At 44.0% G+C, this 27,148-nt stretch overlaps 1 protein-coding gene across 1 annotated transcript; it reads left to right on the forward strand.

Moving 5' to 3' along the window:
* The first annotated feature begins 55 nt into the window (after positions 1-55).
* clcn1b (chloride channel, voltage-sensitive 1b) lies at positions 56-27,148 on the forward strand. The gene is made up of 23 exons (XM_062399906.1): positions 56-1,514; positions 10,716-10,953; positions 12,650-12,781; positions 12,862-12,990; positions 13,169-13,302; positions 13,704-13,781; positions 16,327-16,405; positions 17,886-18,011; positions 19,661-19,745; positions 20,076-20,177; positions 20,673-20,757; positions 21,328-21,483; positions 21,603-21,672; positions 21,763-21,873; positions 22,781-22,994; positions 23,087-23,220; positions 23,810-23,991; positions 24,087-24,168; positions 24,266-24,348; positions 24,623-24,667; positions 24,801-24,905; positions 25,695-25,781; positions 26,061-27,148. Exons 1-23 carry the CDS (start codon positions 1,464-1,466, stop codon positions 26,514-26,516), a joined length of 2,964 nt encoding a protein of 987 aa, XP_062255890.1. The 5' UTR covers positions 56-1,463; the 3' UTR covers positions 26,517-27,148.

Here is a 27,148-nt window from a genome sequence, read left to right on the forward strand (position 1 = left end):
TGTGTGTGTCTGGCGATGCACACGTCTGTTTCAAGCCGATTCCTGCAGAACGAGTGTGTGAGTCCTCCCTGCACCTCGGCTGCTCCTTTGCACGCGTCCCTTTATTTGATCCCCCTTGTTGCTGTGTTTGTGTGTGTTGTTCCCAGCGTACAGCCCGTCCTCTCCGTTCTCAGGTATAGTATAACTGGCACCCTGCTATTCCGCTGCGCTCAGGTCTCTGCATGTTGTGAGCGGGACGTATGTATCTCTTGCACTGCATGCTGCCCGGTGATAATGTTCTTCGTGTATCAGATAGAGGCCCAGCCAGCTGTCCGCAGTCATTCTCTTTTGACACACACATACACACGCATACACACGCCGGCGGTCAGAGTAACACATTTCTCGCTGGCCTCCGATGTAGCTGTGAGATTAGGCTGTTATGTGCTGGCGTGTGGACCACAAAGCGGGGCGGGGTTAAGGGGGATCTGTGTGCGTCTCTGTGTCTTTGTGGTTTTCATAATGGCCGCCTGTCTCATCTGCATGAGCGCGGAGGAACCAGAGCTCGGGCCGGTTAGAGATGTTTAGATTAACATGTCTTGAGTGGGATGTGGTCTCTGGGGCTGCAGAGCGGCGGCGGTCTTCCCCCGAAGGCTTTCGAGCTTTTCAGCTTTTAGAAAGTGATGTGCAACATATATATGCTTAGCCCCCTTTCCTGGATCAGCTCACTTGGACCTGAACCTGCTGAAGAGGTTAAGCAATATGGAGATCACTTTACAGTCCTGAGCATTTTTGTGGCGCGTGTTGGACTGTGGGAGGGCCCATTTCGTGCTTTTCCTCCCATAAGGCAGGGCTGCCATAGCATGTGAATGTTATGGGGATTGCCTTGCATCATTGGCTGATTAAGTGTGAGCTGTCATTGGGGTGTCGTGTGCACCTTCCTGCTCACGTTGCAGGGGCAGCCCTATGGGGGGTGCCCCGCCAACCCCCAACCCACCACCCCTGTGCAAACAAGAACACTCCATTCGAAAAACACACACACACGCACCTAATGGCCGGCTGGCAGGGAGGGTGCTGCTAAGGGCAACAGGTTGTGTGTGTGTGTTATTAGGTGTCTGCAGTTCTAATAAAGGAAAGGGCTGCGTCCTTCACTGCCTCACCAGACGGCTTTACTCTGCTTTGTCCGGCGGTCTGATTCCTGCCCGTTGTTCCTTCGGTCCCGCTGTGGAGCTGGACTGGATCACTTGGAGAAGAGCGGGTTCGGGCCGGACCTCATCTGGGTTTTCCTCCGTGTCACCGGGGTTTTTGAATAATGAGTGTGTAGTGAGAGATACGAATCTTAAGATCTAGGCGTGTGTACTCCACCTGGTCTGAAGTGTGTGCACGGTGTATAAGTCAGAGAGAGAGTGTGTGTATGGTTTTGCCCACGCCATTGGAAATGCTGGGGTGTCCAGCAAGGTTATTTTTGGATCAGTGACAGCGTGTCAATGGCTGCAGATGCGTCGCAAAGGAAGGCTCTGAGATACCAGCAGACCCTGGTAGGGCTTTACCCAATCTCCCTCTACCTGTGTGTTTGCTGTCCTTTCTTAAAATGTCTCCTCATTTTACCTCCCTTCATCTGCCTCTCCCTCATCTCTCCATCTCCCCACCTGTTTTTTAATCTTCTCTAACCATCCTTTACTGTTCTGTATTTACTTTCGCTAATTCTCTCACCCCTTCCTCTCATTACTTTTTCCCTCTGTTCCATTCGGTTTCACCTGTTGCATCCGATTTCATCAACGACCTGCGTTATTGTTTCTCTCCTGATTCTCTGCTGCACCACACAAAGTCCCTCTCATGTCTTCCTGTTGAATCTGTGCTCTTTATCTCGTCCCCTTCCTCGTCTTCCTCCTCTTCCTCCTCTTTGCCTATTCTCTTTTCTTCTCGAAGCAAGATTTCCGCAGCTTTATGTCATGTTTATCTCTACAGCCCTCAAACACATTAACAGTCTCTGCTGGTTTCACACCTCCCACGTTATGAAATGCTGAGTGAAGGCGATAAACTCCTCCCTGCAGTAAACAGGGATTTTATTTTTTATTTTGGTATTGAAACACTAAGCTATATTTTGATCTCTTGCATTTGACTGTGTTGTTGTGTTCTCTAGATGTTCCTTCTATATGATGTTCCTGCCGTCTCTGTACGCCTTCTCAGGCTGCAGCCTTGTAAAGTCATTGCTGTTTTCATGTGTTGGTGGATATAAATACCGATATACAGGAAACCTGAGCAGACAGGTTAGATGTGCCTGTTGAGATGAAGTCATGTCACCATATCCTTCGGTTCATCTGTTCAAATACTCATCCAGGATGATGGTCATTCCTCGCAGGAACATCATGACATGTGCTGTTGGTGTTTCCCCACCGGCTTATTCATTTCTTTAATCCTCTTGTTGTCCAATCACAGCCGTCGTTTGGACACGAATGAATCACATTCTTTTGAGAGAATGTTTTTCAAGCGCGGTGTTTGCATCCTGTTTATTTTTTTAAAGGTCATTTTCTTTGATGTTGATTATGAATTAGAAGATTCCTAATGACAGATACATAAGAAGCTGGAGTGCCTGTATGCAAAGTGTGTTATATTAAAGCAGCAACTGACAAAGTGAGGAGGAGGAGCCTCTTGTGAGACCAGCGGTCAGATAAATAAAAGGAATCTCAATTAATCTCAATATTTACACGCCTAATGTCTCGCTGCGACCTCGCATGTTTGTTAGGTGTGAAAGCTGTGATTGTGTATGTATGTGTTGTGCATGAGAGCGGAAATTAGAGCCTTTAAGAGCTTTATGAGTTATGTGTAGAGCTGTTATTAGATCCTCTTAATAAAATGTATTTATTGATCAGAATCAGGATTTGGAGGTTCATATATCCAGGTGGATGATTTAGTCAACAAGATCTTCACAGATGTAAACTGATGGTGGAAGTAAAAATAAAATGTCTGCTTGTTCCCAATAGAGAGTTGAAGTTTAAACTGTTTAATTGGTAAAAAGTTAAATACGTTTATTAGATGTTTAGATAAATGTTGTTTAAACTGCAGTTCTAGAAGAAACTGGTCGATATTACAGGAAAGGATAAACGTTATTAGTGTAGTCCTATAATTGCCATTAACAAATGGTTTACTATAATACAGGAATGAACAGTAAAATCTGAAGTTTGAATAATATAAATAAATGAAATATGAATTGAATAAATAGGAGTAAAATGATTTAGTTATATGTTACAATAATATTAATCATGATCAAAGTTTCCTGTTAATAGCGTAATTTGGTAATTATTACAAAGAAATGAAGGGCATTATATATATAATATACATTTAGCAATCAAAATTCATTTTCATAAAAGCTAAATTGTTTCTTGCATTCAGACACAATCTTTAGTTTCCCTATTTTATTAAATACTTTTTTTGCACACTTGTGAGAAGTGAGAACTCGTAATTACTGACATAAAAAGGTTGCACAGTGAATAACGATAATGTTGTTGAGGCGTTTAGGAATTCAAAACAGTTTTCCCCATCATCATTATTACCTGAACTCAGTGGCCACTTTATGAGGTAAATAATTAAATCATATTATTTAAATTGCTGAGAAATGAAGGACTCATTACTCAGCCACAGTATTTAACTGAGACAGCTGGAAAAAAAAACACCTTTCAGCTCATTGGATCCCGACTTCAACCCGACAACTAAAAACCCTGTGACCTGCAAATGAATGCTCCCTGGGTTCGTAAAGTTGTGTTAACTACTTCCAAGTCACAGCGCTGTTGTTGACCCCTGACCTTAACAAGGAGGAAGCTCCCTCTGTGGAGCAGTGTCTCGCTGACGCACACTCTGGAGGGGCGACGACAACAGTACGCTGCTCCTGTGTTCAATCTGCAGCCCTCGCCTCCATACACCTGGATGTGTGCTACAATGTGTGTGGTTAAAAATGAGGTCGTGCAATCGGCGAGAATGTCAACAGCAGTGAAATGGATCTCGAAAGTCTCAAATGGTACAGGCCACAGAGAGGGATAATGTTCACCTGCCAAATGTCTCGCAGACGGGAATGACCGGGATGTCGACGATTAAGCCATTAACTTTCATACGATATCACAGCCGCTCGATGCGTCTGTTCAATTACAGAGGTCGCGATAATGTAATAATTTAACTGCTCGCCATTACACCAGTAGCTACAGGATGAGGCGCTATGTTAAGTTTGTAATAGTGTCAATAGCTTGTCATTGTTTTTGTGTGGAGGTTATTACCCCCCCCCCCCCCCCTCATCTGTCGATGAAGCGGGCCTCCTGGGGGAGACGGGACGAAGGATAGACAAACGGCATGAGAGAGGGAGAGGTGCGGAGAAGTGTGTCAGTGAACATTGGGTCACACTGCTGCTAAATTTATCCACGAGTAAGGTTTCACCCCAGGCTGGGGGGGGGATTTGGACGGATGGGGACAAGGGGGTGGCGAGAGGGAAAGTTTCTGGGGGGAGAGTGAGGGAGAAACGTGAAAGGTTCAGGCGTAGGTGAGACGGCTCGGAAAAGCAAGTGTGCATGAATGTCACACTCAGTCCAATGTGATATGAAATGTGTCACAGAGCTCGAAGATACGTGGAGAAATAAATACAAAATTCAGTATGAATCAGGACCTCGTCTCCCACACGCATCTGAACTCGTGATGGCTTTTCGGTGAAATTAAAAGTGACGCTCCAATTGAGCTGTGAGTGTCGACTTTAAATCTGGATCCTCTGAAAATGTATGTAAACTGCACAAAAATTAAGATGAGCGTTTATCAAAATAATCTTATCATCACTGATTTATCAAAAACTGACATGTTCCATGTTATGGTCAAATAACAAACACACTAAAAGCACAAACCTCCACCAAAGCCCAACGTCACCTTAAATCTAGCCGAACTGCACAACATTGCAAACACACAATATCAGTCCCCTTAACATCCAGACCCAGTCATTATTTTCTGAGAAATCAAGGACATTTTTATTATATTTTATATTTAGAAAATGTTCCGAAAGCTGCCTCCCTCCATCCATTTTCCTTCGATAGGCAGAAGTGTATATCCCAGAATGCATCAGGTAAAGATACCAGGAAATGCCTTCCTTAGCAATAACAGACTATTCAGGGTAAAACCCTATCAGATGTATTCACACTAAATATGTCCTCACAGTGCTGAAATGGAAATAGAATCATGTTCTTCTCCTGCTGGGCGGAGAAGCTCCACATCATTCATGGCTGCCGCTGACGTCTCGTGACAAAGTGTCCCGCTCCACTACTGCACCCACACTGACATTAATCACCACAGACCCACAGACCGAACGCTGCTGTTTTCCACACATATAAATGCAAACAGCTGCCTGGTGGGGACGAGAACCAGCAGCACTCCGGTCCCCAAATACCCAGAAACCATGTGAGAACTACTGGGTCACAACAGAACCGCAGAGGGTGACCCACTTTACTGAGAGAGAACAGCTTCACTGAAGAATAGAGACCAACGAATGTAGCGTCAGGCAGATATTACCAGATAACACTGACTTGTGCAAAATGAGCAAGAAGATCTGCTTGTTTTATCTGCTGCAATTTGTATTGCCTCCGCCAAGGAGGTGAGAGTCAGCAGAGTTATGCAAAAATGAATTGACATACTTCCACAAACATTTTTGGTGATTTCTCAGAGAATATTTCAATGCTCTTGGTGTAAAATTTAACAAATCCCAATAAATATAATCTGGATCTAGTGTGTTTAAATGTGATGTCTTGAGGATCCAGTGCTCTCATTTAGTCCTGTCCTATAGAGCCAAGTCAGGCTTTAGATCATGTCCTCTATGCTGAAGGCATTTGAAGTACAGCACAGTATTATCCAGCCGGTCCGACTCTATGATAATATGGTTATGGTCTCTACTCAGTGAGAAGGTATTATTTTCATTCCTTAAGCTTGTGTGCTGCTGGAATCTGCTGGAGCAGCGTCCTGAATTAAGAGCTGCTGACAATTTATTGTCAGGCTTCAAGTGTCTGTATTAACCTCCACTGCTCTCCCCTGTGTGTGTGTGTGTGTGTGTGTGTCTGTGTGTTTGTGTCTGTGTGTCTGTGTGTGTGTGTGTGTGTGTGAGACCATACCTGTCAGTCACTGAGGTCTACGCTGTATGCAGGTAGCAGGTAGACTGTGTCTGTCACTCTGGCAAAGACAAGAAGGAACAGAATTACCAGTGTGTCCCCGGTGAGCAGCAGCAGCCTGCAGGCGGAACCACTAACATGATGCGGGAGCGGATCAACACTTTTGAGACAGTTCTGAATATAGATCAGTTTCTGGTAAGGTCGACTCATTTGTATATGGAAATGTTCTCTGCCTAGAGTTGGAACCGTTTTTGTAAAGATTTATTTATGGTGAGTGGGAGGAGGTGGAGGTTGCGCCTTTTGTGCAGTTTCTTCTTTTTACTGACTTTGGATTTTAAATTCCATGTGGTGGCGAAGCGAAGTTAAATGCACACCGGGGTCAGGGAGCACACAAAGGCCTCCGCGCTGGAGTTTTCCTGGATTACACAACGTGCAGTCGGAATGAGGGCTCATGCATAACACATGGAAGTTTACAGTTTGGTTTATTGTTCTCTTGGCTGCGCCGACGTGCCTTAATTAGAACATGACAGCTTGAACAGTGTTTGTGCGAGGCATGGTAATGTTGATGTTCTGGTTAATTAGTGTGTACATATGGACACGTGTGTATGTGTGTGTGTGTGTGTGGGGGGGGGGGGGTTATCTGGTGATCTGTCAGTCAGTGAGTGGGTCAGATTTTATCATTAACCTTGTGCTAAGGGACAGGACTTAATTGTTGTAGAGCCTCAACACACACACAAAGAATCCATTCATACAAACAGTCCTTTTAAAGACAAACACAAACACACTAACGCATGTTCAAGAACACAAAGAAATATTTATGAATATTCAGTGCGGACTCCTTCTCATGTGAGACGCAGGAATGTGCAATTTTTTTTTTTTAATTAACTCTCAATGTCACTGCGCCCTTGAACCTCTGCATCTATTAGCAGCTCTCACTATGACTGAAGCTCTCTCTTCCCCTCTCTCTTGTTTCTACGAGCCTGTTTCTGCTTTTCCTTACACTTAAACATCTCCCCCTACCTCTTGATTTTCATGTTATGTTTGTGTTACAATACGAATAACCTTGTTAGAGACTGCTCATACAGGAGAATGATTTCAAAGCTCACAACACTCTGTATCTCTAACAAAGCCGAGAGAGGAATGGTTTTAATATTCTTCATCCCGCGAGGCCTGCAGCGAGCACAACAGCGAAAGCAAAGAAACTAATAATGAGGGGTGCAAGTGTCAGAGCTGTACTCCGACGCCTGACTACCTTCATGTGTTTCACAAAGATTAGAGGGAGAGAGAAAAGTGCTGGAAAACAGCAAGAGCCACCAGGGTAGGGCGAGGGAATCTTACTGGGAGTAAATTAGTGTGAGTGGATGCAGCAGGAGAAGGGGGCAGGGGGAAGGGGAGGGGGGGGGGGGGGGGTACCGTCTGTCCCCGGGTGTTGACGACCTGATGTGGGAAGGTCAGAGTCAAAAAGACGACAGTGTGTGTATGTTCATAGCGTGTGAAAGTTGGGAGAAATGTTGGTTGGTGAGCTCACCTCTGGGCCCCATGTGGTTCAGGTGGACGCAGCTCAAGGTTACGTGCTGACACGAGAGCAAACACGAGGCTGAGGGATGGAGACGTGAACAAAGTCAGCATGACGGGAACGAATCGCAGCTTCAAGTCTCGCTCTCACGCTTTGCTTCAGCTGCTTCCAGCGGCGGAGCTAGGGTTTTTCTAAATAGGTGGCGAGGGTTAGGGTTAGGGCCACAATTTATTTACATTTATTACATTTATTAAGGTGCACATTTAAGTTGTTCCTTGTTTACTGTTGAGCATATTAAGAAAATTGTTCCTTGTTCAAGCACATTGTGTTCTTCAAAAAAGCTGAGAAAATACATATTTATTGTGAGTGGGGTCCCTGCAGCCCAGACTGCTTCCCATTTATTTCTGTTTAGAAATATCCGTGGACTTTATTTAATCACTTCTCGGGTAGTAGTTTGTTTGGGTTGTCTGAGTCATTTCTATTATCAATTATCCAGTCGTCTTTTTCATACTTCAAATTTAATCAAGTCCATGAAATGTCTTTTCAAGAGCTCAGGGTCAAATAAAAATGTCACATTTATAATTTCATCGTAATTTAACGTTCAAATGATGAGATGTGTGGAACTTATGAAATACACCTGTGATCCGGAATAACAGCCACTGGCAGTACAATGAGAGAAAAGAAACTCATTAAATACAAAAACTAGTCTGATAAAATATCCTATGAAGAGATGTCTTTGATATGAGATCATTTGACTGTGACCTTGGAGCTGAAACCACAACAGGTCTCTCTCTGTGTGGAGGGTGAGCAGGTTCCTCCTGTTGCTGTACCTGGTTTAATGGCGTCTGGTGGCAGCCCCCCGTTTGATGATGTTGATGGATTAGTGCCTTGGCGTTAATGTGTAGAGCAGTGGTGGAGGTGATGTAGAGGTTGTCTGCACTGGAGGACAGTGGAGACAGAGCAGGGACGTGGCCACATCATGCTGGAGGCAACTGATGAGAAACAGGTAAAGACTCGAGGACCAGAGGCTCCATCTGCTCTGAGTTTGTTTTTTTATTAATGCTGTCATGCTTAATCAAACGCTGCAGGCGTTTGTCTTTAATCTTCAGAAGTTACTCTGGTGCATCTGTTGTTAATGTTTAATTTTATTTTTTTCAGGAGCAGGTTTAATGGGTTGTTTTTGCAGAAAGCTGCAGTGAGAAAATAAATAATTGAAATGATATGATAATTATAAGAGATTGAAACCTGGACAACTTTTTTTTCAACAAGAAAAAAAGAGGAAGCTTTCAACAACTCTTGCTTTTGTTAATTTAACCAAATTATACAAGTTGGTTAACTTGGGCGGCTGTGGCTCGGGAGGTAGACAGGGTCGACCACTAACCAGAAGGTCAGTGGTTTGATCCCCGGGCAACTCCATTCCGCAGTGACCATGGGCAAGGGACTGCACCTCTAATTGCCGATGATGTCTGTGCTGACAGCATATGAATGGTGTGATGGAAATAAATGCTGACGTTCGACAGAATCTCCTCTTCGTCATTTTCCTCCGAAACCAAACCCCATCATTCAGACGGTAAAACCGATCAATGACTTGTGGAGGTGATATTTAAACAGCTCTTCGCATGATTCCAAATATTTTTAATAAAAGCGTGGCCTGCAGATCTCAGTGTAGCTTCTCACCGGTCCACTGTTGTCTCAGCTTTTGCACCGTAAGTATGAGAGTCGACAAGCAGTTGTTGGATTAGAGCTGGTAAGCTGTTAAGCGGTGCAGCGCTGTGGAGAATATCAGTTTGTGGTTCGTTGTGTTCAGGCATTTAAAATCCTGAACACAACAGTCCGTCATTGAGAGGCTTCGAAAGTTGTCAAGAGCCGATAACTGCATGACAACAATGATATTAATGACAAACTTCTGTGTGAGTCACGTTGTTATGTGGTTGTAAGGGCTCAGTGGAGCAACAGGGTTCTGTAAGTAAAACTCCCTGTTCGTTTTTCTCAATCGATATTTTGATTATCAGCCACAAGAGACAAGATTGTGATAGAAGGTTATTTGCACCTGAAGAAGCCACAAGTCTGTTTGACATCTACTCAGCTTTATTTGCATTGTCAAAGAGAAAACTACACTACCCACAATCCTCGTAGAGCGACATGTAATTTGAGAAAATTGAAAGGGGAATTAACTTAAGAACCAGAGCCGCTTTGAAAGTGGGTGGTCACTGTTACGCTTTATATGAGTGAACAGGTTGTGTACAGCAGTTTTTAAAACGGCTGTAAACTGATGAAAGTCTCTTCAAAAGAAAGATTTAGCCGACTTGTCCTTGACATGTGGTCTTTGCTAGACAGATTGTTGTTATACACCTAATGTTGGTGAATGTAATGATATGCTTTTAGTCGAGCTTTCAGTCAGTGAGTCGGTTGAGGGCCTCACAGTTGGACCTGTCAGCTCTCCTCCTCTGTGTGAACATGAGACAGAAATGCCTGGCAGCTCTGTGTGATGTAGCATCTCCACTTTCTGTGAGCTGGGATCCATGTGATCTCCGGGTTTCAGTTGCACATCATAGCTGCACCTGGATCTGCAGTATTTTATATCCGCTGTGGGTTTCCCTTTTTTTTTCCAGCGCAACGCAAAGCGATCACACTGGATCACAGGGTGTCAGGTTTTCTGGCCGTGTGTGTGTGCATGTGGCCACGTGGTTGAAGGTGTAAAGCGCACACAAGAGTCGGAAGGGGAAGATGCGGAATGTCCGCTCTTCCAGGATCTCATCCTGTGGCTCCTGTCCAGCCCCTGCCACCTCTGAGGGGAGGGTACTTTCCGATCTCTATGCCAGTTTTGTCCGTTTCTCTCTGCCAGGGTATTCAGGTTGCAGTGTATCCCTTACACCCATGCAACCCCCCCCCCCCCCCCCCCAACTTTCTCCCTCATTATCCCAAGACTCTGGATCTAGTTTTATCCTCCACCCAGGTCTCAGTTGTCAGAGGTATTTCCCCTTCTCTCCCTCCTCTGCTCTCTGCATCCAGAGAGCTGCCACAAACATGTGGTCTCTCGCCTCGTGTGGTTTTTGGTTTCACGGCTCATTGTCAGTGTTTCCCCTCGTTTGCAGCTGTACGGTGAGTACCGGGAGCAGCTGGGGAACTTTGCCAGGCGGGAGGCTGCCCGGTTGCTGACAGAGAGACAATGGAAGAGACAGACGGGGGACGACGCCGCGGCCTCGGGCCGCAGAGGCCACGGCCGGCGGCATCATCATCATCCTCATCAGCACCATCACCCCGTGGCCCTGGAGTCACATCAGAGCCACGCCTCATCTACCAAGAAGCCTCGTCCCTACTCCAAATGCCAAGGTGACCAGCAGAGAGTTAAACATTCACGTGCTTAACAAAAGGGATTTCACAGTTTCCATGGTCGTGTTGCAGCTGCTGCTGGCAATGTGGTAACCAAGTAACAGTGGTGGAAATACAAGTAGCTCAATCATCTTTACTTTATCTATAATTTCATCCTTTTATTGGATGACAAACATTTTCCTCATGGTTTCAAATACTGCTGAATTTGTAGAGTGAGATTTTAGAAGCAACATGATGAGCTCATAAACAGCGGCTGCTGCTGTAGCTTGATAAGGCCGCTGTTCACAGGAGGGGGGAGATTCAGCACCACCTGGAATTGGGTTTTTATTTTAGATTTTAGATACGATGTGTAATTTCTTATTTTAACATCTCATATTTTAGTCTTTCAGTTAACTGTTGATATATTTAAAATCATGTTTTTCAAAACAAAGGTCTTGTCTCTGTCACCTAACCATCTGCAATCTGCATGAATACAATTATTAAAGAAAAAGCTTAATAACTTTTTCCTCATTTGAATATACTAAGCCTAAAACACTCTGGAGTCAGCGTATATATTATCAGGCTTAATTAAAGAACTTACTAAAACTTCTACATTTCCAGGAAAATAAAAAGGACATTGAAATCAGTCAGTAGTGGAATTTAATGACATCATTTAAGCTCCTTTTACTTTACAAAGTACATTTTATGAACTCTATAGTTTATACTTCTACGTCACAAGATTATTACGTGTTCTTTACTCTACATAACACTACACATGTTAATTTACACATTAACTCCCGACTGACCTTCCACTACATCAAAATGCTGCTCACACATTAATGCATAAGTAATGACAGTTTAAAAATATAACATAGTATATAATGTATAAATATACCACTCATGCAGGGTCGTGTTCTGCAATGAGAACTTTAGTTTTAGACACTTTACATAACCTTTCCTAATGAAACATGCATGAAAAGTTTTCAGAGCAGTTTTCCATTGTTGCTTTTATATTTCAACAGTGATCACAACTGTGCTAAACATCATTTACATTTATCATCAAGATTAATAAATCAATAATAATTGCTGGTGTTTCCTATCTGTTTTATTGATGAATATTCAATCTTTTTGTCGACCTCCCCGTGGACACTGTAGAACTTCATTTAAGGATTTGATTAGTTTGTTACTTAAAGCTGTTCTCGACTTATTGTGCAAGTCAAAGTCAATTTACTCGTCACCAGGAGTTCCACTCAGCATGGCTTTGTTTAGTGCAAGAAAATTTCTGATAAGACATCGCTTCAGTCATTTTGCTGTTTAAGAGCCTTTTTTTTTTCTTAGCTTAAAAAAGAAAACATGTTACAATCTAGGGGCTTAAACCCAACCTCTCCGAGAAGAGTAAGGACTTTAACCTGTGTACAGATTTAAACACTTACCTGTGATATTTTTAGTTTCCTCCTTTTCTATAATTCTATTCTACGTATTTACACAAATTTCCGGAGAATAAACATACACCATTTCCTAAATGTCCATTCACATTCACATCACTCTACACCGACTGTATAGGTACTTCTGGGATGAGCCACAGCATCATCACTACACCCATAATCACCCTGAATGATTCCCTCTCAGGCACAGTTAAAATAAATAACTGTCAGTAATTAAATCAAGTGATAAACGGCTTCGGGGTGAAATCATTAATTTTGTCTCGCTGTCCCAGATTGTTTGGCGCGTGTGCGGCGGTACATCGTGACCAAGATGGGGGAGGACTGGATTTTCCTGGTTCTTCTGGGACTGACTATGGCTCTGGTCAGCTGGAGCATGGACTACACCAGCGCCAAGAGCCTGCAAGGTATCACAGGCCAAGGTCATGGGGATTTACTGCTGCCATTTTCTCTTTTTTATTCCTGTCGTTTGATTTCTCTCTTTCAGCCTATAAATGGGTGCATGTGGAGCTTAAGGGCAACGTGGCGCTCCAGTACCTGGCCTGGGTTACGTATCCCATGATCCTTGTCATGTTCGCCTCGCTCTTCTGTCATCTGGTTTCCCCACAGGCCATCGGTAAGCTCTCCATCACCTGTCAGCCTCTCTTATCCTCTCCATCCACTGGCTCTTTTTCTTACCTCCTATTGTCCAAGTTTCCTGTAGTGGCTGCATTTTGACCTTTCCCCTCCCCCCTCTACAGCAGTCACCATCTTTGCACTCGTAATGTGATTAACCTTAATTCTTGACCCTTCAGGTTCAGGTATCCCAGAGCTGAAAACCATTCTTAGAGGTGTAGTCCTGAAGGAGTATCTGACTCTGAAAGCCTTCGTGGCCAAGGTCGTGGGCCTGACTGCTGGCCTGGGCAGTGGAATGCCAGTGGGCAAAGAGGTAAACAAACCCACCTTCACAGATTTGCCCTATTTCTTGTATCTTATCACAATCCACCATCACCATCCTCATCATATCCCTATTCCTCTATCCTTTTCTTTTCCCATCACTCCTTCTCTCCTTCCTCTTGGAGCTTGGAGAATGATAAATGATCTCCTGTCATCCCCCCCCCCCCCCCCTTTCTTCCTCCTCTCACGGGACTGATGCAAATTATTCGAGCTCTCAGTAAAGCAGTACATTCATTGTCCCTGTTTCAGGAGCAGGGCAACTCCATCCCACATTGGCAGTATAATTGATCTGTTCTGATACAACACGTCTCACTTTGGACATTCTGCTTTATAGACAATAGTCAGTGTCTGGGTCGATAACATCAAATGTCAAACATGTCCTGTCTCCTCCAGGGTCCATTTGTGCACATCGCCAGTATCTGTGCCGCAGTGCTGAGCCGGTTCATGTCCATCTTCTCTGGAATCTATGAGGTAAGCCGAGGCACTGAGCAAAGCAGACTAACGTACCCATGAGCCTCACTCCTCACAGTTAATGCACTGATTGAATGTCGAATGCAGTTTTTTCCATCATAACTTCAGGGTTCCCACAGGCTCAGAAAAGATTTGAGTCGAATCAATTTTGAAATGTGATGTTTGTTTATGCGGTGGCGCAGATACAGGTCGTCCTCCACTTTGGTCCAGACTCACTTACATCAGCTGGCATTACATGAGATTCCATGAGAGATTGTACACTCTCAATGTTCGTGCATTCAAACTCATGTACTTTGATTATCTTCTGATTTTCCTCTAAACGGAATAGTGACACCTACATTTGTGGCTTTGATTGAAATATTGTTATCAAAACTTCCTTGTTGGTTAAGTCCTTCAGAACCAAACTAAAAGGTGTGAAAGGAGCCTCAGAACACTGTGCGGACCAAAGGACAGAAATCTTGTCTGACCACAAGATGTTGAGGTTAAAGTTGAGACAGCGTTAAACAATAGAAGAAGAAAAAGATTCAGGATTGCTTGCATTCTTTACCTCTGAAAAAACTAGGCCCACTAAAACGACATTCTTATTTATATAACAGTCTCTATGAAATAGAATAAATTAACAGGGTTCAGTCCATTTTATTCCATTTAAATGAACTCACGGCCGTCTGTAAACCAGTGGAAGTAGACGCAGCCCACTTAGGTGATGACCACAGGATGTATCTATGTCATATAAAAGCCTTTTGTGCGCTCTCTAAATTATAATGTAAAACTAAAACAAAACAGATTAAAAGCTAACAATGTAACAGACCTTATAAACCTTGGAATTTCAGGTGTTACAAAACCGTGGTAGCTTCTGGATGTGTCCCCTCAGTTTAAATGGTATAAACCTGGTTGATTCCCTGACTTTTCATTTATCTCCCTCATCAGGTCAAACTTTGCAGACGGTAGACTCTTGTAATGAAAAGGACTGGATGTCCTTGAAAATGTCCTCGTTCCTCGTCTTTCAGTTCTATCAACACTTTCCACTTGAAAAGGTCTTATCTCCCACGAGGCCCCTTCTGGGTCGGACTTTGCCAAATGCTCAAATCTCGAGTCGTTGAGATTCATTGAAAGGTCCTTGAATTTGAAATTGATGAGAAAGTGGGAACCCTGTCGGTGCCTGTTGCCCCCCCCCCCCCCCCCAGTATCTCTTTTGTCTTCGTTTTGGCTCCCCCCCTCACGCCTCGTCTGTGTTTGTGTCTCACTGTATTAATAGTGTGATGGTTATGTCTGGCATGTGTATTAACAGTGACCTCCCATATCCATGTCTCCCTCTTTCCCCACTCTCTCTGTCTCCACCTCGCTTTTAACTTTCTCATTCATCCCCGCTCGCCTGTGTCCCTACACGCTCCTCCCTCCCTCCCTCCCCCCTCTCTCTCTCTCTCTCTCTCCCCATTCTCCCCGCCCGTTTCCACCCATGACCCCTAACCCCAGAATGGCCCCCATAACCAGGACCTGTTGGTGTGTGCGTCTGCCGTGGGAGTGGCCACCTGTTTCGCCGCCCCCGTGGGAGGCAAGTCCCGCCTCCATCGACTTGCTCGGCCGCAGGTCTCTGGTCAGCTTTGTCCTCCTCAAATAACATCAGCAACACAAATGTGGAGATTCAATCTGACCTCAGACCAGTGGCCTGCATTACGAGTGATGAATAACACTGAATAACACTTCAAACGTGCAGATTGACCCGCTAGTGCCTGAGCCTTGGATTATAAGGTTCTGTTGACTTAAGGGAACAGTTTGACATTTCCTCAAATACATTTGTACCTATTTTTTATAACAATGTGCAGGTATATGCAAAATGTTAAAAATTTTGCATATACCTCAGTGAGCTCTAACAACCAGGCAACTTTGCCCCCCGGACGGGGCATAGCTCCATCAATGCTAACGCCCTATCTCTCTAAGGTGAAGAAAGTGAACAATTAAATGGTCCCAGACAGACAAATGGTAATAACCACCTTGATGGGGGTGATTATATGTTAGACTGATTATAAAAGGTTCTCTCTCAAGAAACCTGATTTTAAAAAGTTACACGGAACGTAATAATTCAAGGTCATGAATAATGAATGGTGATTTTCTTGGTCTGCTACCTGAATGTTTGTTCTGAGATGCCGTCTCTCAGGATTGCCTTGTTTCCTGATTGTTGACTGCCTCCTCTGTGTGATCACTCTCATCGCCCTGTGCTTCCTCTGCTTTATATTCTCTTAGTGTGATTTCCCCCCTTCATTGTGACTTAATTTGTTACCACACTCCAGTGAGCATTATTTATTCACTTTATTCCATGTTTCCTCCCTTCTGTCAATCCTCCCCCTGTGGTTCCACATCCTGTCCTCTCCACCTTGATCTTTTATTCTCACCTTCTCAAACTCTCCTGTCTTCCTGCTCTGCAATCTTTCTCCTTCATCACCATCATTCTCCCCCTTCATCATCTCACATCTTTCATCCCTCGTTCTCTCTCACCCCTTCACTTCCCTCTGTTTTCCCTCTCCCTCTCTGTTTTCTGTGTCAGTAGAACCCTTATGGTTACACAGATATACTGACTGTTGGCTGTGCCGTGGGGGTGGGATGCTGTTTCGGCACTCCACTAGGAGGTACTGTACATCTGCACACGGCCTCTTACAATCACAGCTGCTGCACTTAACACTTCCCTGCTCTGGATCAATCTGGTTCTGTAGTGTCACAAATAGTACACGTCACAAACCATCAAGCCCCTTTGACAGGAAACTCTCAGGCAGATCCTTTTTTCCTGTTTCAAAAAAGTCATTAAACCAAAACTAATCAATTGGCTTTCTCTTTGATTATTGCTTATTTAGTCAAGAAAAAAAACAAAGGGATGTTTGCCATATTTAATTTTATTGAAATTTTTTTAGCATATAATGTTATCAATAACATCCTGAAGTTTGGCATTTAATCATTAGCCAGATCCTAACTCCTGTTTACTTCGTCATTGAGCACATGCTCAATTTTATTTTTGATTTTATCAAGAACTTAAGACCTTGTACTTGTCTTAAAGGCCCAAAACCCTTATTAAAGTTAAACAAATCAATAAGCTTTTATTTGAGTGGTTTGTTTCTTTTTACATTAAAGTAATGCTTATTTAGTTGTGAAAATACATCACAACACAATAAAAGCTTTGCCATATTTTATTTATTTAAAAAAATCATGTAGAATAAAATCGACATTGTTTAATTTGGGTTATTTAAAATAGTCAACTTTGGTCTTAGTCCTGGAAGTGAAATTTTGTACTAGTATGAAGAGATGGAGCTCATTAAACACAGTTCTGCATCCGTTCTTGTAGCTGGCTCCTACATGTATGTGTTAGGCTTCGAAGGTTCATGAATGATTAAGACAAACTGACTTATGACATGTTGCTCGTCCTCTCATGCTTTTTGCGAGTGACTGCACACTTGGCAGCTGATGCCAACATTTTTCAACAAGTCGATCAGTTTTCAAGCTAAATTGCCAATTCTCTGGCTTCAGCTTTTCAGTTTTGGACTGTTCACATACAAAACACACAATGTGAATAGGTCACCTTGAACGGTTTGGATGTTTGTTTGACTATTTTCTGATATTTTAGAGATCGGTATAATATAACAATCAAAAAATTTGAGTTGCAATATCAACAATCGTGCAAAAAGTACACAAAACCATCTCTAAATCCACCGACTGAGGGCAAGTTAAAAACAGTAAAAAACACATTTTCGATCAGATAAAAGAGGGCGACTACAAGGACACACTGTCTGTTTTCATCCCTGTTCTGTTCAGCTGTTTATCTTGTTCACAATATAAAAGTGTGAGTGTCTGTGTGTATGTGTGTTCAGTCCCTGCGGTTCCCCTGTTGTGTATAATTACACCCTCAGCTTCTAGTGTTTTTGGTCTCATTCTGCTTATTTAACTCATTTCTGTCGTTCCCCCTCTCCCACCCCCCCACCCCCTTTGCTATTTCTGTCTCTCCTCCTCCTCCTCTCCTTCCTCTCACCATCCATCCTCATTTCTCCTCTCCTCTCTAATCCCTCCTCTCCCTCTGTCCTTCCTCCCCTCTCTCTCTCTTTCTCTCTCTCCCACCACCAGGGGTGTTGTTCAGTATTGAGGTCACGTCTACCTACTTTGCGGTGAGGAATTACTGGCGGGGATATTTTGCCGCCACATTCAGCGCCTTCATATTCAGGGTGCTCTCTGTTTGGAACAAGGATGCCGGTGAGAAGAGGAGCAGATGCACGTTCAACGCACAAACACACACACACACACACACACAAGGCGTGAAATTCTGCTGCGCTGGCGTGTTATGGAAAGCAGCTGGATATGCTTCTTAGGATAAAACATTTTAAGTCATCGCCTACAGAATGTGTGAGACGCACCAGCCCCATAGTAAAGACACTTGTAGCTTTTGATCCCTGCATCCTGTCTCTTCTTTAGGTCGGATTCAGCCACTTCTCACAGTTTATGTTAATATCTGACCTTTTATATATATGACACAATTCAACAAAAGAACATTAAATTACATGACCTGCCTTATTTTAACAGATTCACTCGTCCATTCTCCCTCAAGACAGACTGTCCTGAAATCTACATTTTGTCGAGAGTCACACATCAAATTGTTATATTCAAAATGTCCAATTATGTACTGATATGCCGGAGGGGAAACTTCCAGCTCATTTCATACTACTACAAGTGCACTCTTTTTTTACCCAGCTAGTCCAACCCATAGACTGTATATTAAGATGGAGGACATGACAGCTCCCCTGGTGACTGTCTGTCACTGGCTGTAGTATATGTCATAAATGTTGCCTCCTCCGTGTTAATGGTTTGGGCATGGAGCAAACTGAAAAGTCAAAATACGCGTCAAATGCATTTTCTCAAAGAAGCTTTCTGTCAGTTTGGGTAGCCCTTTCACACTTAGTTGTGTTCATGTGTTGATTCTTCCAGTAAGTTTGGTTTGAATTAGTTAGTTGATGCTATAAAAATGGGGTGAATCATCACGATTGACCGATTACACTGACTTGCGATTGGTCGAGTGTGTGTATTGCGGAGATCTCGCTACCACAGCTCCATCCCCTGATCACTACAGAGTCGGGCTTATAATATGGAAGATGGCGACATTGGTATCCAGAATATTTTCAGGATAGCAGGATGAAGTGTAGACGTGTCGTACATCATTACATACAGTCTATGATCCTTATCCTCCCCAACATCTCACCAAATTGAATATTTCTTCCAGGTGGTAAGAACTTAAACTTTGAAAATTGGCTTCTGTTGTTTATATACCACATATGAATATTGCCAGTTCCCCTTTAGCGTCTTTGTTTTGAATTGTTAGTTCAGAACCTCCCTGTTTTGTTTTTTTCTCACTGCTCTCGTAATGTTGCTTTCAGGCACAACTGGGAGCTGTTTTTTTAGCAGCAAGGCTAATGAACCCACTGTACCTGCTCAGCAGCACACAGAACACAGCACACAGACAAAGGAAGCAACGAGCTGGTGAACACAGAGCAGCATTTAAAATTACAATCATTAGGACGACATGAACATGACTCCAAATGAGTTAACAGCCTGTTTCACTGTTAATGCAGCTTTAAAATCCCACAGAACACGCTTTAATAATATTGTTATTTTTATTATTTTGACTTCTTGCAGTGGGTGTTGTTTTTTGTATTATTCATGAAATATATTTCCCACTTTTCCTGAACTTTTATGTCCTTTTTTCGATTTCCACAGATGCAAATAATGCAAATTCAAACACAAGCATCTGAGCTCAGACATCTAGGGAATTTTAACAGAGATAGAAATCGCATATTTGTTTTGAGGTTAAAAGATCATTTGTAACATCTATTTTTGTGTCTCTCTCTCAGTCACAATCACAGCTCTCTTCAAAACCAACTTCAGGATGGATTTTCCCTTTGACCTGCAGGAGCTGCCTGCATTTGCAATAATAGGGTGAGGACACGTGTGTGTGGGTGTATGTAAGTGTGCATGTGCAGGGATTCAAGTGTTTTTCATCATATTTACATCCGTCAGGGAGGTTATGTTTTCCCCAGTGTCTGATTGTGGTGCGGATGCAGAATAACAGGCAGAACCAACTATGTGTTTATGACTAATACATCTTTTAAATTATCAAACGATTCATTTTTGTGCAGGATTTCTCGGTCTTGAATGTTCCGAGTGCCACTTTTTTGGTGTAGCTAAAGTTCTATCTATTGTTAGGATGTAAAGTTGTTCTAACTGTGCTTGTGCACAATGACTGAACAAACTGTTTTCCTGTGTCAGGATCTGTTGTGGCTTTTTGGGGGCGTTCTTTGTCTACCTGAACAGACAGGTGGTTCTCTTCATGCGGAGGCCGACTGCTCTCGTACGCTTCCTTACCAAACAGTGAGACCCCCAAACCACACACACACACACACACACACACACACAAAAACACACACACAAACACAGCTGCTGTGGATTAGTGCGGCACTGGCCTCTTAAACCCCTGCGACTCTGGCAGCAGATGCATTCAGACCCAGTTCATCTTAATGTTTCTCGGCTCCACTCTCCAAACTCATCAGTCTCACAACACCGGGCCGTGGCAGCAGCGGAGCCTTAACAACCTTTCAGCCAGTTATTCACTCACTGGAGAGATTCACTTATCCTCCGAGACTCAACAGTCAGGGAACATTAGTCTCCACCATTAGACAGACATGAGCAGCAGCACCGGGAGAGCCCGAACAATCAGGGCTGGTACACACATTTGCACATTCATTACTGTAATGCATCCTTTTCTTAGTCATGCTGCAGGTTTCTGCCAAGGGTCTGTGATTCCTTGTAAATGTGTGTGTGTGTGTGTGTGTGTGTGTGTGTGTGTGTGTGTGTTTGTGCGCCCAGTCGATTGATCTATCCAGGTGCTGTGACCCTGATCATCGCCACCTTGACATTTCCTCCTGGATTTGGACAATTCATGGCTGGAGAGGTTAGACAGATTACATCTCATGCTCCCTGACTTGTTTCTGGTGTGTGTTCATTAATATTGATGTTCAGCAGAATCTATTGTGTTTCTACATGATATTCTATAAAGGCTAGATATTTTGTTAGCACCTTAAAGGGAAACTCCATCACTTTTACGCATAAAAGTCATTTTACAAGTCTTGGGGAGTACTATATGATATCATATGTAGAAAAGTTTAATATTAAGCTTCTGGGGGCACGAGCCAATCCCAGCTGATATTGGGCGGGACTCGGGAGGCCTCTCTTCTATACCTTTGTATATATGTTTTGTTATTTAAGATATTTTTATACGTTTGTTTTGTCAGTGCATTTAACATATAAAGAGTTTTGCTCATTTGACAGATAACACAATGTTTCCTTCTCTCAGTCCAGTGAAGTTTTGAGTGCTTTAATCCAGTGTACAGATCCTTTTCCCATTGAATTTGTGATCCTAATCTAACAGTAGGAGCTTTTGTGCACACAGCTGCAGGGTTCTTCTGGGAGGAATCAAGTTAAAAACAAATATTTCCCTATGTCTGTCTGTTCCTTCTGGCAGCTGATGCCCAGAGAGTGCATCAACTCCCTGTTTGATAATTTCACCTGGACCAAACTCGCAGGATCTCCTGCTCCGCCTGGCCTAGGGCGCTCCTCTGTGTGGCTGCATCCTCGAGTCAGCGTCTTTGTCATCCTCCTACTCTTCTTCGTCATGAAGGTGTCTTCCCCCTCCCTCTTGCATGTGCACTGTAAAGATTGCCTTTAAATACATGTGAAGGCATGGGAAACCCGGGGGACTGGTCTGGATCCCACCTTGATCATGTTTTTGTGTTGCAGTTCTGGATGTCAGCACTTTCCACCACCATGCCCATCCCCTCCGGCGCCTTTATGCCAGTGTTCATATTAGGTAAGAGGATTTTGTAATGCGAGTGTAGTATCTCCCGCTGAGCTTCAGTTCAATTTGTCTTTAACCGAACGCCTTATCTCTCTCCTCAAGGAGCTGCCTTCGGTCGCCTCGTAGGAGAGATCATGGCAACTCTATTCCCAAATGGAATCCTGTTTGATGGGATAGTCTACCGCATCCTACCGGGAGGTTACGCCGTCATTGGTCAGTCTGCTATCCTTAGTGGCGGCCCCCAGGTCCCCAGAGCCCTGAAGACTTATTGTAAAGCTGCAGTTTGGACGAGGATTAAACATTTTTCGAATGGGTGACTCTGAAAGTGTTTAATCTCCTGAAGATTTAAATATGGCAGCCGTCTTCAGTATTCTGCTCCTAGCTGTCTGCCCTGGCATTTAAACCTTATATCCACACGCAAATATGCGGATATAGACTTTTCTATATATAAGCTGTGTTTTGACTGCAGGATCTTTCTCTGGGAACATTTGTAGGAGCTCCATGTGATTCCATCATAGGGACCAGGGTTTAAATTAAGGGAAATCTATATACACCCCCAGTAAAGGCCATGCTTTACCCCAACCTTTGGGGCTGGGCCTGCAGCTCTAAACATACCTGATTGGTTGAGTTCTCCAGCCACCATTTTTAAAAGCCCACCGTTTTTTTCTTGTGTTCTTCAACAACTTACTCAACAGAATGACCCTCCTGAGTATTTTAACTGAGCAGGATATTGGGAGGGAATTGGAAACGGTCCGTAATGATGTTTATTTAAAAATAGGAGTGGACAGCTTGTTGTAGCTTTCACTTGTTCATACGTCAGCAGGGCAATTTGCCTAATCACCTCTAATCTTAAATCTGTGCTGGAAATGCTGGGGAGCAATTGTCTGTGGGAATCGTTTAGATCCTTTAAAAAGGTTCCAGTCACTCACAACCTCCACATGAGATAAAGTATTGGTTTTATGTGATATGTCTATGTTTTTAGTGCTTAACCCTTTGATTTCTAATTCCCAACACTGTTCACACTTTCAAAACCCAAGTTGGTTCATTAACAAGAATCTTTGATTAACAAAACAAGTAATTTATAATAACACAGTGTAATCATACTAAACCCTCCCACCAGGAGCGGCTGCAATGACGGGAGCCGTCACACACACAGTTTCCACGGCAGTAATCTGCTTCGAGCTGACTGGTCAAATCTCCCACATCTTACCGATGATGGTGGCGGTCATCCTCGCGAACATGGTGGCCCAGGGTCTGCAGCCGTCTCTCTATGACTCCATCATCCAGGTGAAGAAGCTGCCCTATCTGCCTGAGCTGGCCCTCGGGCACATCAGGTAAAGGTTACAGCTGTCATTGTGTTCATGCTCTCCATACAGGTGAGGCGTCCGTTAAAGACAAATGATAACGACTGTCTCTGCCTCCACAGCAAGTATAACATATTTGTGGAAGACATCATGGTGCGCAGAGTGAAGTTCTTGTCTTCTCAATCCACTTATCGAGAATTGAACAACCTGCTGGAGTCCTCGAGCCTGAAAACCATTCCACTGGTCGACTCTAGAGGTAGGATGAACCACCTGCTTCTATTTTATAGATGCTTAGTGTTAAAGGTATGAACCTTTGTGAAAGATTAGTCATTTGTTTTTTCTTTCCTCGATTAATTTGGACCTGATTCCCCTCGGTTTGTTTATTTAACAAAAACATTTTACATGGGGGAAAGTATAGTTATTTGCTTTCTTGTTTCATGCAGGGATTGATACCACGCTCACGTTTGTTTATTATGATGCGGCAGCTAGAGGGTGTTTAGTTTAGATTAGCATTAAGATGTGGGGAAACAGGAACCCTGGCTCTATTAAAAATTAAAAATAAGACTCCAGCATCTGAAAAGGCTCAGTAACATATCTGTGACTCCAAGAAGTCGCTGCTTGAGGCCAAGAAATAGTCCCACACCCTCACAAAACCACAACGAGGGGCTCATGGGCAGATTTATTACCACTGAACACAGCCAGGCGAGCAGTTTCCCTGTCTCTGGTATTTATCCAAAGCTGAGCTAACCACCTGCTGGCGTTATAGCTTCACATTTAACAGAGAATAACATTCATTTTCTTATCTAACCAGAGAAAGCACATTTCTCTCACACTTCCCTCTGCAGAATCCATGATTCTCCTGGGCTCCATCGAGAGAACAGAGCTCCAGGCCGTCCTTGACTGGTGGCTCTCACCAGAGAGGCGAATGTTCGAAAGGGGTGAGATTTCACCGGGCCCGGGCTCCAAAGTAAGCTGGGAGTCCTTCACCTTCGTCGATGAGGGGGGCGGAGAGGAGGCCGCTGAGAAGGTGTTAAAAAAAACACACAGTAAACAGCTTCACAGATTTTGAGAGGGACATTTCTTTGTTTCCAAAAAATCCTTACACAGTTCATGTGCCTTCAGACTGCTTCAGCTCAGGAGGAATGCAACGGGCCCATCCCGTCCCCCAAACCTCAGGAGGCCTCCGCCGACGACTCAGGCTCAGGTAACACATCACTTCCACCGCACATAAAGACCAGTTCACCCATCAAATGTCACTTGCGCTCTCCTCTTACATGTGTGCTGCCATACCATGTCCTCAGACAAGCGCAAGCTGCCATCTGTCAGCAGGGCCCTTCAGAGACTCTTCTCCACCACGTCCTCGTCAGTCCAGACGGAAACTCAGGTACGCCGCTAACATCAACCTTGCACACTCATCACTTTCCCCCCCGAACGCTGGAAGGAGCAGAGTGTCTGAGATCTGCTGTGGAGCTGGCAGTGACGGCTCAGACAGGGACATCGGTCTATGTGCAGCCTGAGAAGCATCACATGCATGACAAACATAGAACAGTTGACGTGTTCTGCAGAGCGATAAAACCAGCAGGGGGCATCTTATCGTCTTCTGTGTGGCTGTTCAAACTGACTGACTGTCCATCCGTTTTCCCCTTCTCTTTCCTCAGGACACCACGACCCCCGGACTGACTGACACCATGTCCCAAGAGGAGGTACTGTTCTCTAATGATTGCACATCTACACAGCCGACAAGACCGAGACGATCAAACCAATCCAGATCATTAACTCGCCACTCTGTTGACACTCCCTGACTCTTTCTCACTTTCTTGTAATTGGCTGGGGCAGATCAAAACCTGGGAAGAGGCAGAGTTGGACAAACCAATCGATATGGAGCAGATACGTATAGACCCCTCCCCGTTCCAGCTGGTGGAGAGAACGTCTCTGCACAAGGTGAACACAGCAGCACCTGAGAGACGTGTCCATCAAACTCAATTACACTTTTATATTTACAACATGCCACATTTTAGGAAGTACACTGTGTTTATATACTAAGCAGTCCTCTAATTCATTCAAATGCAGCCAGTCTGCTGCCAAGACTGGGAGATGCCAAAGCAGAGGGCTGGAGCTAAAGCACGTAGGGTCATCTGGCAAACAAAGATGCACATGGACTTAGTGAGCTGAACAGACGGTCAAATTCAATGCTCCAGCTGAGTAAACGAACAACAGAGACAGTATCAAAAGCTGAAGAGATCATTGGAGAAGCTGAACAGAACACTACTGATAGAGACTGGATGAAAACAAAGGGGATTTCACAAACTGAATCCTGCACAGGGAGGCCAGGGGCTGTTGTAAAATCACAAAGAATCCTGGCGGCTCATTAGAAGGCACAGTTTCTGATAGAGAACGTTTCTCTCTGTATTGAACTATCTGGCACTTGCACATTATTTATATAAAATCTATATACCTGCTTTGTAACAAAGAAATGTCATTGAAGTTTCATTTTCTACAATATTGGACCTTTAAACTCAGTAAATCCTTTCAGTGTTTTTTCTTATAGTTGTCTTCAAAAGGCTTTGAATCTTAAAATGTGATGCTATGACTCACGCTGCGTAGCCCAGCAATACAATTCTCCTTTTACTTCCAGAGAAATCGTTTAGGAGGAACGGTGCAGCCATGCTTGTCACTGCGCAATACATTTAACACTGACTGGATTATGTCCCCCTCTGTGTCATTACTCAGACCCACACTCTCTTCTCGCTGCTGGGTCTCAGTCACGCCTATGTCACCAGTATTGGAAAGCTGGTGGGTGTCGTGGCACTGAAAGAGGTAAAGGGTTTCTATGTTTTCGCTCTATCTGCATGTTTTGTATCACTTCCCCTGGTGCGACCCCCCCGATGCATCATGGCAGCGAGTCGTGGGCCCGTCGCTGTGTCACAGGGTGCATCGTTCTCTCTGCTCTGATTCATGCACTTATTCCGTTCGCCACCCCCCCCCCACAACTCAGCTCCCTCGATGTTCACTTTACTAATCCCACATTGTTGCGTTTCTGTGCTTCGTGGTTTTTGGCCTCTGTCGACATTTCAACCACTTCCTGTCCTCTAACAGTTACAGAAGGCGATAGAGGGCTCAACTCGTAGCGGGGTCAGGCTTCGTCCCCCTTTCGCGAGCTTCAGAGACGCCAGCAGGAAATCCAAGAAGCACCAGCCTGCCTCGTCCACCCCTTCCTCCCCCACTCGAGAAAGAGAAATGTTTGGGGAGGCGAGCAGACATGAGGGGGAGCTGGTGAGGAAGGAGTCCAAAGAGGACTTCCGAGGGAAAGCATCATCTTCCAGAGGAGCTACTGGGAGTGACGACGCTCCCTCCTCCCCCAGCAGCACAGGGAGCACCAGCGGTGGCTTCACAGCCACAGGGGGAGCTGATGACACTCCCCAGGATCCAGCATCCCCCTCTATCTCCTCAGCTTCACCTCCTGCCTCCCCTGTTTCACCCACCAGCCCTGTCTTCACCCTGACCTCCCTGCAGGAGGAGAGAGACAGCGAGGAGTCAGATGAACCCATATAAGAGGACTGGATTTAAGAGAAAAGACTTCAACTTTCTACTGATTTGACTCCTTTTCCCCAGAGACAGAGCAGTTGTCTGGGTGGAGGAGTCGGGCCGACCTGCAGCCCTCATCGACATTCAGCAGTTAGCTAGCGGGACGATCAGGTGCACACAAACCTCCTGAAACTTGTAGTACGGATATTTTTCTACTCTTTCAATCTCATTTTTTCACTCTCAGGTGTCTTCCTGTGTCTTTTGAACTGCAGCTGGACAGACTAAGGTCCAGTCCTACATATCAATTCATGTTCAATGTCCATCCATATCTTAGACGTGTTGAATGTAACTGTGCGTCACATGTACCCATGTCTGGTCATTTCATTAACTACCTTTGAGAAAACAATCAACTGACAGCAATGAATTGTACGATAATGAAATAATGTGTTAATGAAGACTTAATTAATTTGACCTAGAGGTCAAAGAGATCATGCATTTAAAGTTTATTGATTAAAGTTAATTTCAAATTATAACTTACATTTATCATATATTTGCTGTATGGTAAATATTCAAGTCACTGTAATTTATAAAGATAATAAATATAGAATTCGTCCACTAGTTTATTTTAATTATTTACAATAAAAATGATACTATAGCCA

This window comes from Platichthys flesus, chromosome 11, assembly GCF_949316205.1.
Source record: "Platichthys flesus chromosome 11, fPlaFle2.1, whole genome shotgun sequence".
Lineage (NCBI taxonomy): Eukaryota > Metazoa > Chordata > Actinopteri > Pleuronectiformes > Pleuronectidae > Platichthys > Platichthys flesus.

Coding starts and splice junctions, on each gene's coding strand:
- clcn1b (XM_062399906.1), top strand. CDS start 1,464: ATGGCTGCAGATGCGTCGCAAAGGAAGGCTCTGAGATACCAGCAGACC. Junction 12,782..12,861: donor CAGCGCCAAGAGCCTGCAAG/GTATCACAGGCC, acceptor TCTCTCTTTCAG/CCTATAAATGGGTGCATGTG. Junction 21,673..21,762: donor TATGCCAGTGTTCATATTAG/GTAAGAGGATTT, acceptor TCTCTCCTCAAG/GAGCTGCCTTCGGTCGCCTC.